Consider the following 21007-nt stretch of genomic DNA (forward strand, 5'->3'; position numbering starts at 1 on the left):
GCTCATTGAATCTTGTGAGGTTGCTATGGCAACTCTTACTTCTACAATTGTTGTTTGGTAGCTGCATGAGATGTATTTAGTTTTTGTGTGGTCTGTCAGAATTGCTGCATAGGTAAAACAAACTGCTTACAAAGTGAAACAGAAACCATATGGAAATGTAAATCAGCTTTAATAAAACAGTTTGCAGTGATAACAAATAGGTGTTCTTAAAATATGTTTGGGTTAAGCACAGCTCATAGGTGCTGAACTAGTTCTACATATTACTGTAAGAGAATTAAACAATCATACATAACATTCAACAACAGCTGCCGGCAGCACTAGTCTTTAGCAGGTTTATACGAGTGGAACAGTCTGTAGCAGAGCTGAAAGTGATGTTTAAGCAAAGCACTAATGTTTATGTTTTGTGGTTTGCACTCCAGCTGTACATGAGGAAAACAGTTTAAAATGGCCTTGCTACAAGTGCTAAAGTAACAGTTTCAGAACTGTTAGTAATCAAAATTATAATCAATTCCAAACTTTTTTCACTCTCGTATTTATCCTGCCAGTCAAAAAAGTATAGACCAGTAGAATATGAAGTCAAAGCCAGCAGTTTATAAATAAGATATGCAAACAAGATTATTATGAAAATGGGCTATTTTTGTTTTTATGATTGAATTTTTCAATTTCAGCACCACTTGGTTACATTAGATTTTGTTTGTCTCTTAGAAACAAACAGTCTTAAAAAATTCCAGACTTGAAGTTGACCTCTCTCATCCATTAATAAACTCAGTGGGTATGCACACGGATTTTGTTTGATTGAAAATGTATTCACATCATTTCTTGCTTGTGTCAGTAAGGAAAGAAGGAAGTCTGTTGAAAAAAATCATTTTAAAATGTGAGTTTTATCAGTTTGAGAATGTGAATAACAATTACAAGTTTAGGATGAGACAAAAACATTAAGAATCATGGAATGTTTTGAGAAGTGCTGCCACTCAAATCTCTTCATTCTTATCAGCTAGAAAAGCTTCAGCTTCTGTTCATCCTAGTACTTCCAGAAGATCTTCAGAACCTTTACCTGAACACACCTAAACAAACCTGAATGATACTTTGAGAAAGCAACTTACATTTTCTGTATGTACTGGAGGAGCAATTCAAAAAGCACATGATAACAGCAGACAAGAAGATTTCATGGTCTTCCAAGTGAAAATAAAAATGTGTTTCCAGGTTTGATGATATTTCAAAATGTCAAAGTAGTAACAAAGTTTGATTTTTAAACTTACATGGGTTTTCTCAGTAACTTAACACCCATTTTAAAGGAAACTTGCTGTTCTCGCTCTAGGGTTCATCTGAATCCACCTTCCTTTACTCCTTGTCAGTTCCCCTCTTGTTGGCTTTTAGATCTCTATTGCACTTTGTATACTTTTGTCTATTAGGCTAAATGCAGAGCTAGTAAGATGGAAGAATCTACATGAATATATTTTTAACCAACTACAAGTTTGAAATTTGTATTCTGAAGACAGAGTTGGCAGAAGACACACCTAGAAGACGAGCTAGGTCATGTGGAATCTTCAGTAGCTAATAATTACTCTGACAAAAACTTAGTGATTTTCAAATTATTATCAACATTGAAAACATCGACTTTTGTGTATTTAAACAAAGCGCAAGGCTACATGGAATGTACAGTGATTACAGCATGTTTATTTGTCATCAGAGTCAAATTTATGATGATGGCAAAACAAAATGTAGGGGAAGTTGTTTTGTTTATACTATGATATTACTAACCATATGTATTTATTGCAATGGGAATCCATATCCAGACTTTATATACTGTATGTGTGTGCCCATCCATTTAACTATTATTGGAAAGTCACTCTTTTTGGCAAAGGTAGCAGTAATCCATCACAGGGCTGAAGGAGTGCCTACACTCTGTACAAGATGCCAATCAATCACAGGGCATACATACATGCTGGGAGTCTTTAAAGATCCCAGTGAATCTAGCCAGCAAGTCTTTGGGTCATGGGAGGAAACTAGAGCAACAAGACAAAACATATGTGGAAATGTTTGTCTGACTAACAGAGCAAAACCCAAACAGAAGGTATTCCAAGCCAGAATTCAAACCCTGTAGCCAAGAGCATGAGTCCTGTAAATGAGTCAGCAATCACTCTGAAAGCATGTATTAGAATGATAAGTTTCTATACAGACCATCCATCCATTTTCTAACTGCTTCATTCAATTCTGGTTTGCAGAGGAGCCAGATCCTATCCCAGCCAGCAACTGGTGCAAGGCAGGATATACACTGGAGAGGATACCAGTTTATCATAGGGCATACACAGACACTACATGGCCAATTTTCCCAGAAGCCAGTTAGTCTACCTGTATATTTTTGGACTATGGGAGGCAACTGGAGCATCTAGAGAAAGCCCACATAAACACAAGGAGAACATATCCTATGTAGATAGCACAACAGGTCCAGAACTGTGCCCAGGGAAACAGTGCTGCAGAGCAGCAATGCTAATTACTATTTCTATATAGAACGATCCTTCTAAATACTGTACAGTACATGCAGGGTGAAAGAAAATTAATTCTAGTTGTTTCTTCTTTCTCAATAGGTATTGCTCCATCTGCATGCAAAATGATACTTTTCCATGAACTGTGTGCAGGCAAGGGGGGGGTTTCATCTTTTCCTTTTGTTTGCCCAGCAATACTTTGATTATCGCTTATAAAGGAAACATAGCTCTTTGTGTGGAGGAACATCTGATAGTTGCTCTGGAGACACTATTGTTCCACATGACGGTATGCTGTGGCACTGCCAGCTCAGGCTGGATGAGTACGTGAGAAGGGAACAAACAGAAAAGTAAAGGAGGTTCTTCTGGACTGCCAGTGGCATCCATATGGCTTTGAAAGTGCTCTCTTAGCGACACTGAGAATCTACAGCAAGACACATAGATTCAAACCATGGCAGAATGATAAAATTGCCATAATTATACAGTATTTAAGGGTCACACATTTTTTCTCTGCACGGTATGGAACCACAGCAAGATCACATGACTCACTGATCATGGCCATGGAGATGAATAGCTATATATTTTGTTTTCAGTTGTGCAAAGCAAAAAAAAAAAATTGATCACAATAAATCCTTGGCCTCTTGGTTTGATTGCATATCCAACTACCTTTACTAACTTAGTGAGGCATGATAATTATTTTTTTGCAATAACTTGTAGGGCCTGTCAATGGAGGTTTTCAACTTCTTTGAAAAGAACTAGTGAAAGTCAAGTCCAAGTAGATGTTTTCACTCTCAATTCAGAACACAAGAGAACAAGAAAGTAAAATAAAAAGCAAGAAGACAGACAATTTGTGACACTAGCACTCGGGCGTATGTCACATCTCAGCTCTAGAACGTGTTTTACTGAACAGCTTTAAGAAACAGCCAGGGAAAGTTCTTGAATTAATGCAAAATAAATTTTTGTGAACAGCTCCTTCTTGTTAGTAACTTTTTAATATTGAAAAAAAACTATCATTATTATTAAGCCATTATTTGCTTCGTGATTCAGGATAAGATACACACATATGAAATTGTACATAATAGTTCGTTTGCTTTATGAAAACCTTTTGAAATTAAAATTTTATATCCATTCTAGAAAAAGAATTTAGGATAAGTAACCTCTGGAGAAGTATATAAATAATTGCCGCCTTTAAACAACAAATACATAAGCGGTGCATTAACCTGCTCAGAATACACATTGGAAATACATTTGGCATTAATGTAACATCCTGAGAGACAAATTAAACAGTTAAAACAAGTGGCTATTTTCTAGACTCATTGTACATACACCTCACTGCAGTCCATCTTCAGATTCCTATATCATCTGGTTATGAAAATGAACCGTGTCATATCAACTTTATTCTCCTTGAGAACTGAACATCAGGACAAACACAGCCCCCAGCCATCCCAGGTGTCTGAACAGCTTCTCAGTCAACCTCATTCAGCTTTACAGACAGCCCCTCTCCTTACATAATACAGCCCTCGAGAACAGCTCCCCACCCTGTCTATGCAGCAATGCTGGGAATGGGGTGGGGCCACACTGTAATTTAGAACAAAAAAATAAGCAAAGTCACGGGCTGTCAAGCTGCAAGTCTGAACAGTCAGCAGTAAGGCAATACCCACTCACTGCACAAGCTGTGTCTCATCTATCTTGTTGCCAGAATTTGTGCAACTTGTGTTTACATACAGGTATACTGTATGTCCTATATGAGCTATATGTCCTATATAAAAATAACCAGACAGAACTCCACCATTCTAATATCAGCTACCTAAAATAGCTAGTCCCCTAAAGACTACATCATTTTGCTCTAACTTATAGAAATTAGGGGTTTCTTTGTACTTTTATCGAGCAGAAAATTCTAGCCACATTGATATGTATTTTATCCTTTTTTACCCATACACTACAAGCAAACAACAAATTAAAGCACAGGTCTAAAAAAAAAACTTTCTAAGTGTTTCATCATCTAGTGATTTTCAGCTTAAACCAAAAATTGTAAGTCTAAAGGGAACCAACCTATAACAATCTCTACCACACTGCAGTTCAGAACGTGATATATCATTGTATGATCATTTTATACACCAAAATATCACCATACCGCCAAATTCCCCAAACTCTGTCCTCTCAATATAGCCTTCGGAGTCACTAAAGATGCCTTAAAGAAGCTGTAGCACAAGAAAGGAAAGGGACTGTACTGATAGATTATGCACCTTCTAGCATCTGTGAAAACACTCCAAACATCAATGAAGAAACATTTTATGCTGGAAACAATATAGGCAAAAAACAGTCTTGTAAAGCTACACGCAGTATATTCATAAACTTAATCCTTGGTCCTCTGTCCTTGACTATGTACAGTATTACTTTATTACACTGTATAGCTAACTATAACTACCAGGTAGACACATACATGTGTGATATTATAACTAAATGTGAGTCACATATAATTAATTCAATGTGCTGTACAATACAGTTATTGTTAGGGGCTCAGAAATATACAAAAATCTGATTTTGTTTCTCGCTTGATTTACTGTGTAACTTAACCACTAAACAAGAAACAATTTCAACACATTCCAAACTCTCCCAGAGCGTGACAAATCCTACTTATTCCGCTGCAAGTATATAAACCGACCTGAGAGAGTTTTAAATAAAATCTTTACTTTTCTGCTGGTAATGAGTGTGAATGTGTGTCAGTAAGCAAATGAAGCAAAAAAACAGAGAGACAAAAAAAGAAATGGACACTATTATTGCTGCAGCTTTTGGAAAAACTCAGATTTGATACAGTATATTGGGCATAATGAAATGTAACTTGGTGTAATGTGATTCCTGACAGACAGTCCTCTTGGGCAGTCATTGTGTAAGAATGAGGAATGACCAATAACATCGTAGATCTGCCACTGTGCGGGCTGGAAAAGGAAGCAAACTGGGGAAATGTGCATATTGGGCCATGTAGACAAAATTCTCTGCTTAGCCAATCTCGGCACAACAAAAACTATTTTAAGGCACTAATCATAGTATTGTTCCTTGTAAAAAACTCACAGATGGAATTTAAGACAAATAGAATTTAACACATTTTATGAGCTTGGGCTCTTTCTTTGGGCTACAAACAAAAGTGTTGTACTGGAGTTGTGGAAGATCTACATGTTCTAAACCTCACAACTAATTCAGTATAAACACGGGGCTCATGCTTTACTCAGAGATGCCTTGGGGTTTTTTATTAAAACTGAAAAAGGGTGGCAGCATTAAGAACTATTAAGCACAAGATTTTCATCAAGGTGCGAGGCACAGTGGCACAGTGGTTAGCATTGATGCCCTGCAGAGTTGGGTTCCTGGGTTCAGTTCCAGATCTGGGGTACTATCTGCTGGAGTTTGTATGTTCTCCCTGTATTTGCATGGGGATTCCCCTCACAGTCTTAAGACATACTGCTAGGTTAATTGGCTTCTGGGAAAATCGGCCCTAACTGGGTGTGTGCTTGTTTGTGTCTGTCCTGCGATGGACTGGCATCCCTTCCAGGGTGTATCCTGCCAGCATTAGGAGCTATTAAGCACAAGAGTTTCATCAAGGCGGGCGGCACAGTGGCACAGTGGTTAGCATTAATGTCCTGCAGACCTGGGTCCCTGGATTCAATTCCTGGGAGGCTACTGTATCTGCGTGGATCTGTATGTACTCCCTTTGTTTGGGGGGATTTCCTCTGGCTGCTCTGATTTTCTCCCAAAGTCCAAGGACATACTGGTATATTAATTGTATTCTGGGAAAACTGGCCCTGGTGTGAGTGTGTGCATATTTGTGTCGGTATGTCTGCCCTGTGATGGACTGGTATCCCGCCCAGGGTGTATCCTGCCTTGCTCCCGTTGGTTGCTATGGCTTCCATGCAGCCCTGTATTGACTGAAGCAGTTAGACAATAGATGGATGGAATTTCATCGATGTGCCTAGAGTTTCTGTTTCATAACAAAACATAACAAAAACACTGCCACAATCCTGAAATTTGACAAAACATGTAAGGGAATTTGTGAGGACCAATCCAAAGATGAAGATTTCATGCAAATGATAAAAAACACATGATGCCCCCTCCCCCCCGCCCCCCTTACTTGGACTGAAGCCGAGTTAATGCCTCCTCAAAGTCGTTTCTTAGGAAAAGGTCCAGAGCACCCATACAGTCTTCCAGTGCAACTGACAGGTCCGACTTCTGTGACCTGGAAAACGAGAACGTTATCAGCGTGGAGGTATTTAATGCATGTGATTAGGATATATTCTCCTCCATCTTTTACAGTCCTAGCACAGCATTCGTAGTCATTTGCTGCATTAAGGACACCAGCAATAGCAAAGACAACTCTTGTTTGAATATAAAATGGAGGATTAAAGTTCCTGCACACAAGTCTCAAGGAATTTTTAATGCTCAGCACACACCATGGTACAGTACACACCAATGTCTACATGAACACAGTAGGTATTCAGTTATTCACTCATTTTGCTCTCCCCACAATTAAAAGCTTTGATGGAAGATAGTAGGGCAATCTGGGCAGCTTTTGAGTCAGTTACTGTATGTATGAACTCAGCATGAAAGTGTGCTAGGTACTACTTCACCATAGATCACAATTTGTACATCTTTACAATAGCAAAGAAGCTCAGGCCAGCTGAGATCAGAATTAACATGCTTGCAAAACCTTGCAATAACATGTGCTGGTATTGCAACTGGTTGTCACTGCACTTCTAATGTCACAAGTGTCAGTGAGATTTTTTTCTTGTTACAGAGTCTAGTCCTCAATTTCACTTTTAATGCTCTATTATCTTCTTATAAGTACTATATGTCAGAACATAAGATTTTAGAGTTGTATTTCGATACCCAAAGACTCCATGTATACCATGTACCTGAATTGAAAACGTAATGAAATAAAGAGATAAGCAGCTTTTTCTCCACTATCTCCTGGCTGTCTGTCTCACAAAATGACTAAATGATGCACACTTGGTATAATTTGACTAAACCATACAGTTTTTGACAAAAATGCCAAATTAAATCAGTTTATAACCATAGTCGGACAACAGACAAAGCCTATGTTTCATATAAACAGGCCTTTTCTCTGAAGGAAGTTGAAACCTTTTCTTCAACATAACATTTCTGCTTCTCTGGCTCATTGCTATGATCTATAACTATCATGGGAGGACTTGAGCATTGCATGGAATTATTACACTGATAAATAAACTGCAGCTTCTGTGAGGTGTAAAGCATGGATGTCACAAATGCTCAATTATTGTGCAGCCTTCAAAGTGATTAACGATCACTATGAGTTCAGCAGCTGCGTCACATTGGCTTCAAATTAGCTCAATTACTAGCAGCTGGTTGTAAGGGAGAATACAGACCGTGTACAGAGAAGGCCTGGACAGTTCATCAGAAGATCACTAAAGACAACGACACTGGGCAGAGTACCCAGCACAGTCCCTGGTGCATACAGAATCCATATTTCACCAAATACATATCATTCATACAAGCTGTGTGCACAACGAGAACATTATTTTACAAACCAACAAATCCTAATTCTATTGAGGGCCACTGAACAAAGAAATGACGCTTCTTGGTGCTGTGGTTTAAAAATCAGCTTCGTCCTTTTGCATTAGCCCATTTCTCCCAGAAGAAATCCAGCGATTTTCTGACAAGGTCCTCCTCAGGGAGCTTCACAGAGATGAGACAATCTTTCTTGCTGCTTTGATTTTTTAACTTCTTTATTCCTTCTCAGCCAGCTTCCAACTTTTCTAAATGGGTACCTTTTCCACAGAATTTGACCAGTATAAACCGAACCAGATCTCAAATGAAAAAATATTTTCTTTGCTGAAAGAAAGGCTGCATGTTCTATCATTTTATTTCAGTCCAGCACAATGCATTTTTAACGTATTCAGTGTAACACTGGTTATGAGTGTAGTGAATGTGGTCACATCATTCGCAGTAGTTGTGCTGTTACAATCATTTTAGAATATAGGGAGGGTCATTCTGAATTAACTGCCAGGCGGAATAAATCCAAGGGGCTTAAGTAGGTTTTGAAAATAATGCTACAATGATGCCCACAACAGACTTCTTTGTACTGAGCAGCACCATACTGTATATCATGTTACATTGCAAAACAAATGTCAGCAGTTCTCTGAAATTTTTAAATCTCTAAAGGGCAATTTGCAGAAACAGTAAGATCATTCCTCTGACACACAGCCTTCTTTATCCCGGCTTCGGCAGTGGTACTGTGTAATCATGTTATTGTCATCAGAACATTTTTTGAATGAAGGAAACACGAAAAAGCCACGCAATAGACTGGCGCACTTTTTTAAGCACATGCACACGATAAAGATCACTGCATCGCTGCACTAACCCCTCCGAAGCCAAACTAAACCCGAAAAAGAATACGTTTAAGTTGATTTTTTTTTTTATCCAGAGAGAGCATTAACGAGACACAAGGGCACAGAAACATCCGTGCACGTTTTCCCACAGATGGATCCAGTGGTACCTGCACTCTTACCCGTTGGAGAGAGTCTCTGCTTCCCCTGACATTTTCATCTGGCAGAGCTGGAGAGAGCGGAGTCTGCCCCTTTCACAACAGGCAGTTTTCTACAGCTCGCAGAAGATCGCAGGCCCTTCTAAACGAGAAGGATTTCCCAGTTGGCCTGAGAGGCAAACACGCAGGAGGGGAAGAACACAGTCTAATAAGATTGGGATGACTATCACACTGGGAAACTAAGCATATGCAATCTCAGCCGCCCCCCCCTTCCCTCAGTCTGCTCTGTGCTCTCCCCACCATTGCACTTACACAGCGCTCACTGCAGAGGATAGTGCTTACTGATTGGGTGCTGCACTAGTGACTGTAGGCAGTAGGACTGGAGTCAAATAAAAATCTGAGCCAGATATTCATTGGAGATAGTGACTCCTGTGGCAGCACATCCCTTTGGTAACTCTGATTAACCCTGGCAGCGAGCTGTTGGAGTAGAAGTCAAACAAGGCTTATTTTTGTAAGCCCTCTTAATTATGATGGAAAAATAAATACTAAATATTGCAGATTTCCACTTCACTGACTGCAGCAACTCGACTCCCAGAAAGCTGCAAGAAAACTGAAATGTGAATAAGGCTATTTTCTCAAAGCTTCTCTGTAAATTTGAGAACACAACTAACGTACAGTCACGATGGCGTATATTGTATCTATTTATACACATCTTGCCTTTGCACTTAGAGTGAAAGGCAACCAAGGGGAAACAAATGTCCTTGAGATCTGTGATTTGTATTACAAACATACCATCTGAGTCTTAAGTCTTCCGATCAATCGTTGCCATATACTGTATATACAGTACGTGTGCAAACAAAGGTCACAAAACCAAGCTACTCTCCTCCCTCAATGGAGTTCTGTGGAAGTATGAACTATTAGATTTATTTAGAAACAGTCACATTCACGTACTCGCTCACAGACTGATTCCATGGACATAAACACATACAGTACTTCAAGAATATGCTGCACATTGCAAAATTTGCTGTTTGCAAAACAGTGATCCCAAAAATACCCTTTTCTGTATGAAAAGTACCTAAAAATGCATTTCCTTAGACACAAGTTCCAAAATCTGTAACAAAAAACAGTTCTCCTCTATATTATTTTGCTCTTTATATGATTTTCTTGGAATTCCAGCAATGTGTTTTTTCACTTTTTAGTAACAATATGCATGTTTCATGCTTTTTCATCTCTGTGGAAGAAATGGGAAAGGAAATGCAAAATGATGAGAGAACCCTAAACAGGGTCCAGTCATCTTCATATAGGCAGCCTTGACATAAAGTCAACATGTAGTCCAGAAGTATCAGGTGTTCTTTGGCCTTTTGTATCTAAAAGGGCTCAACACAGATGCTCATAAAGAAGGTTTAGTGAAAATGTGGCTTACAGTAGTCTGCTCTGTAACAGTAGCACATAATGATTATCCCAGAATTCTGAATTCTAATGTGTGGTACAGAATCAGGAGAAACCAATTAGACACACGATGACTCTCTCTCCTGGGATACAGGCAGTCCTTGCATTTACTGTCAAAAACCTAGAATTGTCCCATTCGTTTTGCCAGACACCATGTGTTGCAGTGATTAATATCCATCCCTAGGGGTAGCTAGTTTATTAATGGATTACTATTGAACTGCATTTGTTAAAGGAAACCTTTGCAATTTGATAGTTTACAGTCTGAACTTTGATCAGAACAATTGCTGTCATTTTCTTTCTGCAGTGGGACTGCTATTGGGATTTCTGATAAAGCAGCACTTTGCAACAGTTTTGTAACAGTGCATGCAGCATTAAGGGGAAACAGTATATAATATACATAATCAGTCTTATTATAGTCTTACTGTGTAATGAACAGTCAGAAAAACATAATTCTATCACGAGAGCTGCCTGACACAAAAGGCTAATTTAGAAGTGTTTTCTGGTGATTTAGTTCTGCACTTCTAAGTTAATCACCAGATGCACGGGCTTGCTGCTTGACCTCGTCAGATCTTACAGTAAAGCAGGATTGGGAGACTTCTAGGGGGAAACGAGAGAAATTCTTCTCTCTGGACAAAAACAAGCTACCGCTAGGTACTGTCTTAAAGAGAAAGAATTGCCGATACAGTATGTAAACATTATGTTTGTTAAAGGGTTTATGGCACTCTCCATAAAAGTCATATTCTAGTGCATCAGTCAAAGGTTAATACATTTGGTCTGCAAAGCATTGTTCTAAGTAGTTTCAGAAGCCAAAGATTTGTTTTATTTGTCAAGGAGCTTCATCAAAAGATATGGTCATGAATTCAAGATATCATGAATGAACAGAGGTGTTCATATAAGGCAATATACAGTATAAGGCAATATAAGGCAATTGCTGGTGTCACACACAAGATTATTCTGTTTCGAATCATAGAGGCAGACATGCTATGAATTTATAGTATACTTCTCTTTTGCACATGACCCTGTAGTTTGTAAAACCTGAAAATTATACGTGCTTTAATTTGAAACTGAGGTCAAATGATCTTAACAAGAGTGATTAGTAGTCGAGTACTTGACATCAGAGATAATATCTGAGAATTGAAAGGAAGTATATTGCTTTCTGCTAAATGCATTTTAGAAATTCCTTTTGGTCTTTAAGGAAAATAATTTGTTATAAGAGGCCTCAGTTTGTATCTACATTTCATCAACATAATTTCTCAGTTGATCCATGGTTCTTTTTGATTGCCACTAAATGGATTAGGATAAAATTAGCAGATCCAATTAAAGCAATATTTTTCTTCAGAAACCAAATATCCCTATGGTTAGGAAAACCAAGTAACTTAATTCTGTCTTTCAGTATTTTATCAGGCTCCTTGTTTTTATAGGCCCGATTTGATGTCAATAGTTTCTAATACAGTGATGTTGGGCTAATGTTGGAATAAGACTTCTTTGTAAAATGCAGGCACTCGACACACCAAGGTAGGCATGTTTCTTGATTACCAAGCTAAAAGGACAGGCTCATATGATTTATTTTCTCCTCAAAGTCGTTTTATAATTAGGCTTCGTTTTTGTCATTTAGAATTTTGCCTCGAGCAAAATTATAGCTACCTTCAGAGAACACCCAACATTTTATTTTATAGTCATTGTGTTAATGTGCTAATTTGATTAATATTACCTGTTTAACTTTCCAAACCTGAACAGTTAAAAATGTAATATATATCCTTCACCCCTAACCAGCTACGATAAATTAATTCTTAGGTGGACTGAATCAGCTTTATTTTCAGAATTAATCATTCTGAAATACACATATGCAAACAAATACAGCTAATCATCCCTTTACAGATAAGCATCTCAACCCCTGACCACACTGAGAAAGTATTTACTGTAGGTGTCAAAGACAACTTAAAACAACTTAAAAATTAGGTTTCAGCTTGTTCAGGAAGCAGATCTGATACTTTTCACAATACATATGTAACATTCTTACACCACTTGTAAAATGATTACATTTTGAAAAATGGAATGGACTTTAAAAAGGGCTATTTTAACACATAAAGCCTTCCACAGTCAAGGTGCCTTATACCTCCAGGAACTCAGTATTCCAGTATGCACTTGGAAATCCGCAAACTTGGACTCACTGGTTGTACCAATAAAAACCACAGGAAAACAGGCAGACCTGGAACTGGAGCCTTATTTGTTCTGTCCTCAGTTTATGGAATTTCCTTCCATTAGATACTCAAATCTGAGCTATTTTAAGTCATGTCAGAAACTTTATTTTTATCTTCCTTCTTTGTTTGTATACTGTATGTTGTGTTGTTTGGTTTTCTGAAAGTGCTACAGGAAAAAAAATTAGCTTGACTAAAATGTGTTTTAATACAGTACTTTGTGTGCAGCACAAATAGAAATGTCAAAAAGGGTACAAGCCTTGCTGTCTATTTGTGGATTGATTTCAAAGCCACGTGTGAAACCACATCAGCATGAAACATACCCTGTTATCATTTATTGGCTTGAAACAGTTGAACTTTGATTTAAAACTATTCAGGAGATGATAGGTACAGTTGCAATTTAAAAATGTAATCCTCTTTGAACTAAAATGTCACTTAAAGTGACTTAAAAGAAACTCACAGGAAATGTATTGAGCACTGTAGAGTTTAAATAAATCTTCACATGGCAATATAGCAACAAACACTCCTGACACAGTGTGCGTATTGAAAGAATTAAAGAGATTTGATTAATCAATTTTTAACAATTTTAAAGGCAGGAAAAGTGCTGGATATGACATTTTTCTACCAGGTTGCCTCTTCTGCAGTTTGTTTCTCATTAGAACAGTGTAGCTACCAATCTGGAAAACAGATCGTAATGCATGCATGTGATACAGCAGGATATACAGTATATTCCTCCGCAGAGTGTTGCTTTATACCTAAATGCATAAAACGGATGTCTTAAAATGTTTTCATTTCCAAGAAAGGTACAAATAGCTTCCTTTTATTTGTAACCTGTCTTACAGTATGCATTACACTGACAAATCGCTGTCAAATTTCAGAGTTTAATCCAAAGTGCGGACATTCATGGGACCAAACAGATATTAAGCATCACTGCTTAATTGTCAAGCCACGCTAATGAAGGTGTAAAGATGGAGATGCCATTTTAATCCCTATATAACTATTCCTATATTTTGGGATAAAGTACCTCAACAAATATCTGAAATGCACCAACACTGCCCATTCTTTAAATCCTTTTCTCCAATTTTCACCTAATTGTTTTCTGCTTCCTGTCCAAAGTCAGTCAGCTGTTACTTGATATATTGTATATATACTGTAACTCTATCCCGGGAAATACCAGTATAACAGGTAAATGCATTCAAAATACATTTTTATTTCTTCTCACAGTTTCAGAAACAAAAATGCAAAGACTTTTCAGAATCAATCAAGATTCAATGTGATGAAGATGTATTTCATGGGGAAACACAGATTCTTCAATAGTCCCCCACACACTTTTTGTAAATCAGTTCAGAGAAGCGTTTTCAGAATCTACTTAGTTGGGCCATAATAGTAACCTATTGTGCTTGACTGTCAAGTACAAAGCCAGGTCACAAACAAATCATTCAAAACATTCCTGGCATCGCCAAAGAGGTGTGAAAACAAATTTGTTTCACAAATCATCATCATTCTCATTATCTTGATTTTGATCTTAAGATACATAAAAACAAGGCAGGTCTGTAAAACTGAAAATAAATTGGTGTTGTGTTTTCCAATGTTTGGTTATCCTGGGAGCATATACTGTAATATGATGTATTCCCAACATCATCATCATCATCTTGCTCTTTAAACTGCATTAAAGCAAAACTCCCATTTTCACCACATTAAATGTTCTTAATACAATGTAGTTAAGGGTAATCAGAAAACGTTGTACAAATAGCAGGTACATTTCCTTCTAAATCAGGCAAAGGGGAAAGAGCCTGTGGGTTTATTCTTAAACTTATTTTTCTTTGGACCAGATTCTTTAAAATAATGCATGTTACGTATAACCATGGCAACTGCAAGTCACAGTAGACTGGGTAACAAGCCTGTTTTCACTGTAACTGAAAAAAACAGTATTCACCAGAATGAAAAGAAATTTATTTGTATAAAAAATTATCTTAAAGGGAAAATTCTGTTTCTGTTAGTATTATTTTTTGCAGATTTGAATACTATACCAAACCTACATGCTTAGAACAGCTGCAAGAGATCTGTCTGCTTTTTGCTGTGTTCAGTGAAGTCACATTTACCTCCAACAGCTGAAATATTTACAATATCTCCAGTATACTGAATAGCACTGACTCTGCAGGTGTTATTTCAGGAAACAACTGAGATGAAGCAATTATGTTACGATGGAGACGGTCTCATTATTTTCATTGTCTTTAATGTGGTTACCAATGGGAGCATTAAGGCATGTTGACAGGAGTTAACAAAGCTGGGCTTAAGTTGTATATTTGCAAATCCCCTTTTTTATTAGCATCACATAAGAGACAAAGAACTGTTGCAAGAATTCACTTCTGGAGGATCTGAAATTAAAGCCCATGAAACCAATAAAAAATTTCATATGAAACTGAAGGTGATCTTAAACTGAAGTAGTTTAAGAAGGTACTGTAGCTGCATCAGCATGCGCAGGCCTCCCGCCTCCTCTACACTCTCGTTTTTTTTGTTCTCCTATGCTATATAATCTCTGCTGACTCCCCTGTCTTTCTCACACCCGGAGAAGGCTCCACAGCAGCCGAAACATTGTGTTTCCTTTCTTCTCTTTTCAGCATGGAATAAACCTTTACTTGTTCTTAAACTGACTGAGACTGTTTACAGTTTAGTGCTTCTGCCCCATTGCCAGGATGTGGTAGTAAATGCAGACATATACTAGGCCACTGCCTGGCTAACCAAGCTCTTGAATATTTTAGATGAGTATCTGGTCTGACAGCATCACATAGTTGTGAAATCCAGTATTATATTCATGTGTGCAAAATTTAAATTTTTCAAAAAGATAGTCTTTGGTGCATTGACCTTTCATTTCCATATGTTAGCCACAAAGAGACTAGCAACAGTATAGATTTGCATGGACTTAAGTGTACTATTTAAAATATGATGTGACATTTAATAAAACGCAGTGCATGATCTCATTACGAGTCTTCTAAAAGTTCCTGGTTTCATCACAGTCATAGACAACTCCCAGTCTTCTGAATTTTCAATAGGTTTACTTTGTAAAACTGTAGGCTGCAAAATGTTTTATTGATGGGTAATATAATTAGTGTTTTTTGCATTAAACCTGCTATTAAACCAATTGCGGTTACCTTTATTGTGGATTCAGCAATCAAGCAGTCTCTCTCAAAGGACTTTTCCAAATCCCTTCTATAAAGAATAACATGTCAGCTCTCCTCTCACACTTGCATAACACTCAAAGCCCTCTCCAACATTCTGAATAGAAGATTTTTTATTTCTGCAGGAAAGGTGCTGGGCAACAGCAACACACAGTCTTGTTCCTTCTAGTTGTAAAACCACAAAAAAAGACAACTGCCAAGATTCGCCGCCATTCAAAACCTATTATTACTGGCATATGTTTATCACTATGTCAAAAGTCAATCTGAGAACTTGGCTTCTATTTCTGGGCATTTTCCTGCAACCTGTTTATGTCCTCTTACAGCTTCAACAAATTTGGGAAATGTCTATGAAGTATTTATTTGCCTTAAACAAGAATTTGTCCATTTATAATCTAAAAACAAAATTCTAATATTCATTTATTTACTCCTTCAAGTGCAGTTCAAGATAAGTGCAAGAATAAAAAAGAAATTGAGAGAGAGATGTGGGTGCTTAGAAGAAACCAATTCACTGGGATCCTGTTGGTTAGGTTAATAAACTGTAGTAAGTAAGGTTATTTTGCAATTCTTTTCAGAGATACAGTATTACTATTCTGTACTATTTTAAGCAAAATCAAGAGAAATCAGACAGGACATTCAGCAAGTACCAGAGAAAATATACAGTAAGTAAAATTAAAGAGATGCAAGCTACAGTATATATTGAATGCCTACACATCAATATAGATAGTAGTTTAATAGAGGACGTGAATGAATTTCACAAAGAATTACTTGTCCGAAAGATGTGTAGTTATTATTAAAAGGATGCAGCTTTTTATCAGGGTACTGGAAATGATGAAAATTGTCAAATTTCTCCACTTCAGTTAATCCTCTGTTTTTAAGAATTTAAAATATCAGCATTAGGACTACCGTGATTTGTCAAGGAAGGACATCCTGTGTTTGACCTTGTTTTCCTGGTTGTCAAAGTGTGTCTCTTCTCTGGGTCAAGCTCGTGGGGTTTCAATTAAACAAGAATGAGCTGCAGACGTCAAGCTTAGATCAAAGGGGCTTGTTGATTAGGAGCTCTTTTCGTCTCTAATTGTATAGGTGCAGAGAAAAATCACCACAGGACATATGCCATACTGAAAGTCAGTGAGAGGACCTGGCCTTGTGCTACAGATTCATCATCTAACAAAGCCATACTGGAAGTCTCTGCTCTATGCATAGAGAAGGGCAATTGGCCCCTATGTTAAGCAAAACAAAGACAAAAGAGTGTAATAAGGGTCAACTTATAACATAGTTTGTTAAACTCAAAGACAAATAGGGGTATTTTTATAGTGATAACTACATTGCAAAAACTGATATAGCGCATTAACAGACACACACCTGTAAGACAAGGTGCTGAACATTTCTCGTTTGACGGAGTTTGTAGGGGTAGGCAAGTACTTTTGTCCAATCTTGTACAGTATATTTCTAAATCCTAATGTGGAATTAAGGGCCAGTGTAAAGGACTTAGGGGGTTTCAGGCTGCAAATTCCTAGAAACCTAACAGGCCTTACTGGTGTCTCTCTGCAGCGGATCTTACGGGTGTATGGACCAGCCCAAGATTCTGTCAGGGATTGGTATTCCTGCCTGAACAATCAGTCCATCTGCGGACCAGCTCGTGTGGACTCCAGGTACACAAGGCCCAGGAGAGAAAGACTTTTCCGTTCATTTGCAAGACTCAAAGAAGCTGAGACCTGGGCACATGGGGTTTTGGTGTAAATAATTTACTGTCTGCATTCTAGACTATTGAAGCAGAAGCAATGCTCCCTACCTGACTGTTAGGGTTTTAATTGCTTTGCACAGCAAGACATCAGTGCAGAGACAGCATGGTTTCATTTAGTTTTGTCGAAAGGGTGGCTAAGGTCCCCAATAAATCCATCTCTATTTCCTGGATAGAGGTCACATTTCACCAGGCTGCATTTAAATGCTACCTTAGCATCTCCGTGCTTTGAGGTTTAACACAATATACAGAAAATAAGACAATAGAACAACAAGAGAGATAGGGAGCAGTCAGAAAACCAATGCCACTGCAGTTCCCTGAATGTGGTGTACTGTTCCCAAACCATAATGGCTTCAAAAAGAACAATGAAAACAAGCATAGATCGAGATGCAGAAAAACAGGTCTGCAGAAGTAGAGGACTGCGATCCCCAAATCTTCTGGGTCTTTTGTACTTTCAAATAAAGAGAAAAGACGTCAAAAAAACGTCACATGTCACACTTGTTTGGGGAGTCTGAAATACAGTAAGTTATTCCATCAGTAATTTAGTCAGTTGGATGTTTTCAGAAAATGGACAGGTCTTATCATGCACAAAATATTCTTGTTCCTGACCAGCAATTCATATGTAAGACAGAAAACCTGTTGCACAAACATCAATGCATAAATGTCCTTTCCAGGCTAACGAAAGAAAAACAAAACACACTGTATGTAACAGAGAGTACTACTCCATTGTAGTAATAGTTGTTTCTGACTCATTGTCATTTGTTAGATGTAACCTGAAACAGAAGCAAGAAATTAAGGCTGTCTGTTGGAGTCTCTTAACAGAAATATGTAGGTTAGGCAACAAAACCACAGAGGATCACTCAAAGATGTAAATAAAATAAAAGACACACAGAGGGACATCTGTAATCTGTGAATTCAACAGAAAAAGAAAAATTGTTGGTGTGCATTTTATCTGAAATACATCTACTGTGCATAATGACAAACTTACATGATATGGGGGGCTCCAGTGTTAGGACTGTTGCCATCAGGGGCTGGAGACCTAAAATATAAAAGAACTGTCAATTGACAAATTTCATCCCTCAAATTAAAATATACCCTATGCAACTTACTTTGGACTTTTTCATCCAATACTATGGGAGGATGAGAAGGCTGGTGAAATGTTGTTCACTTGACCCAATGGAAAAAGTGTATCTTCCATGTTATATTATTTACATGCTGTATTATTAAGACAATATATTATCTGGGCTGTTTTCTGTGACATAGTGTGTCACCTTTATGTGTACATAAAGGCAACTGTGATGACTCAGCACTTCAGAGTGAAGCTCATCACCGGGTGGAGCAGTGGCTCTGTGGCTGGAAGGTTGCCAGTTCAAATCCCACAGCTGGCAGAGGAATCCTACTCAGTTGGGCCCCTGAGCAAGGCCCTTAACCCCAACTGCTCCAGGGGTGCCATATAAATGGCTGACCCTGCACTCTGACCCCAAGCTTCTCTCTCCCTGTCTGTGTGTGTCTCATGGAGAGCAAGCTGGGGTATGTGAAAAGACAAATTCCTAATGCAAGAAATTGTTCTGTATATGGCCAATAAAGTGATCTTATCTTTGGAACAACCTATTCACTGCCAAATAATAGGAAATATTTTTTGCACACATTATTTTTAATAACAACAGTAATAATATACAATAGTAAACACATAAAGCTCTGAAAAAAATAGTAATTTAAGATTAACCTGATTAAGTGTTGGACTACACATGCAAAAACAGCAGAAATACAAGCATCTGATCATTAAATGAAATAAATATACCAACATTATTTTCTTTATATTTTCTTTACATTTCACATTTACAGTAATGTATGAATACATACAAAAAGGGTGAATACCTCGAAATATTTCAAAATTATTCATAATTCTATTATCACTTTTAACTGTAGTGTAATTGCAAGCTACGAAACAAAAGTACCTGGAAGACCAGGTCCGTCTTTTACCAAGTTGTACCAAATGTCTAAAAGTGAAACAGAAATGCTAGCCTGCTGGTGATATTCTCCCTATTAAACTGTATTTGTTCAGACAAATGGCCAGACAATTGAATTTGCATTTAATTAGTTCCCAGTGTGGGTAAATGTCACTGATGCCAGGCCCAGATGTTTTGAACAAAAGCAGGCAGATCAGAAATCAGTTTCTTATTGTAAAACAGTCAAAATGCTAGTGGTGAAGTGAACAACGTAATCCAGATATAAGGAACAGGGCTTGTCAAAGTGTCATTTGTTATCTGTTTTCTAGCTCTTCTTATATGAATTCAAAACAGATTAGCTGGGCAAGATCATTTAAATATTTCATTGGTTTCCGATGTTAGAAATATAAAAGCATATTGTTATACCTTGATGATATAATACTATAATGTTCTCATGCCTGGCCTGGACATTAGGAACTCAGATATGCTGGGGCTGTACAGTATGTGTTGTATGAGATCTGACATGTACAAGATGGTGCAGAGGGGGCTTTTTTAGAAAGCAAAGACTCAGGTGTAGGAAACTTTTGCAACAGACTGCCACCATGACCCACCCATACCATTATCCAGTAAGTCTATAAATAGTGCTAGATCCTCCTATGCTAGGAGCTGGAGAAGGAGTATTGCTTGGGCAACCTTCATCTCTGTTCAAAACCTGATGAGCATTTGGGTCTTAATTTTCTATTAAATTAATTACAGTATGTGAAGAGCTAAGGAGCACTGCTGCCCTTAGCTTGGCTAAACCTAGTTTCCCAGATGAAAACCAGTTTTCATCCCCATACCTAATACAGAACTATAAAAAGGTAACTGGACAGGACAATTCATGTTTCAAACAGATTAAAACAGTCTATTGAATGTATGCACTTCTATGGCAATTTAAGCAAATTTCCTTGGTGCCACTGACCTATAGCCTTGGTAAAGTATATAACCTGTCACTCTGTCTCATTGAATACTTTGGTCACTCTCAGAGAGTCCATAGTTCTTATTTCAAGGTTAATGCAACTGGTAGCGTAATGAGATAGAAACTCACTAAAATTACTATAATACTGTACAAAGCATAACACAGTAGTAAAATACTGACATGAGGAATCACTTTTTATAAACAGAGTCCTAAATGTTTGGAACGGTGTTGTCAAGGCAAGCATCTGCACCCAAGAACACTGTGATCTTTCAAGAAGCAGCACTATGCTGGAGTCTTGGATCAATCTTAGAATATACTACAGCAAGTTCTGAATGTTGTATGTATTGTAGCGTTGCAGGTTCTTTTCAGAACTAAAGAACAGTGGAGACGCGATTAACCAGCCAAAACACTGACTTTATTTGACAACCACACAAAAACCAAACACAGGATCTACACACACATGAGGAGACTGACGGAACACGTACACATATTTAGGGTGGTAATTACCTAACAACACACTACACTTTTACAGGACTACACAG

At 37.8% G+C, this 21007-nt stretch overlaps 1 protein-coding gene across 1 annotated transcript in view; it reads right to left on the minus strand.

The window, feature by feature from the left end:
• ttc39a (tetratricopeptide repeat domain 39A) overlaps positions 1-21007 on the minus strand; it is a 57972-nt gene that overhangs the window by 23927 nt on the left and 13038 nt on the right. Inside the window, exons 2-3 of the mRNA XM_088928282.1 lie at positions 18547-18597; positions 6607-6711 (exon numbers count right to left, since the gene is read on the minus strand). Coding sequence (XP_088784408.1) covers positions 6607-6711; positions 18547-18597 — 156 coding nt within the window. The remainder of the gene's footprint in view (positions 1-6606; positions 6712-18546; positions 18598-21007) is intronic.

This window comes from Atractosteus spatula, chromosome 11, assembly GCF_055471065.1.
Source record: "Atractosteus spatula isolate fAtrSpa1 chromosome 11, fAtrSpa1.hap1, whole genome shotgun sequence".
Classification (NCBI taxonomy): domain Eukaryota; kingdom Metazoa; phylum Chordata; class Actinopteri; order Semionotiformes; family Lepisosteidae; genus Atractosteus; species Atractosteus spatula.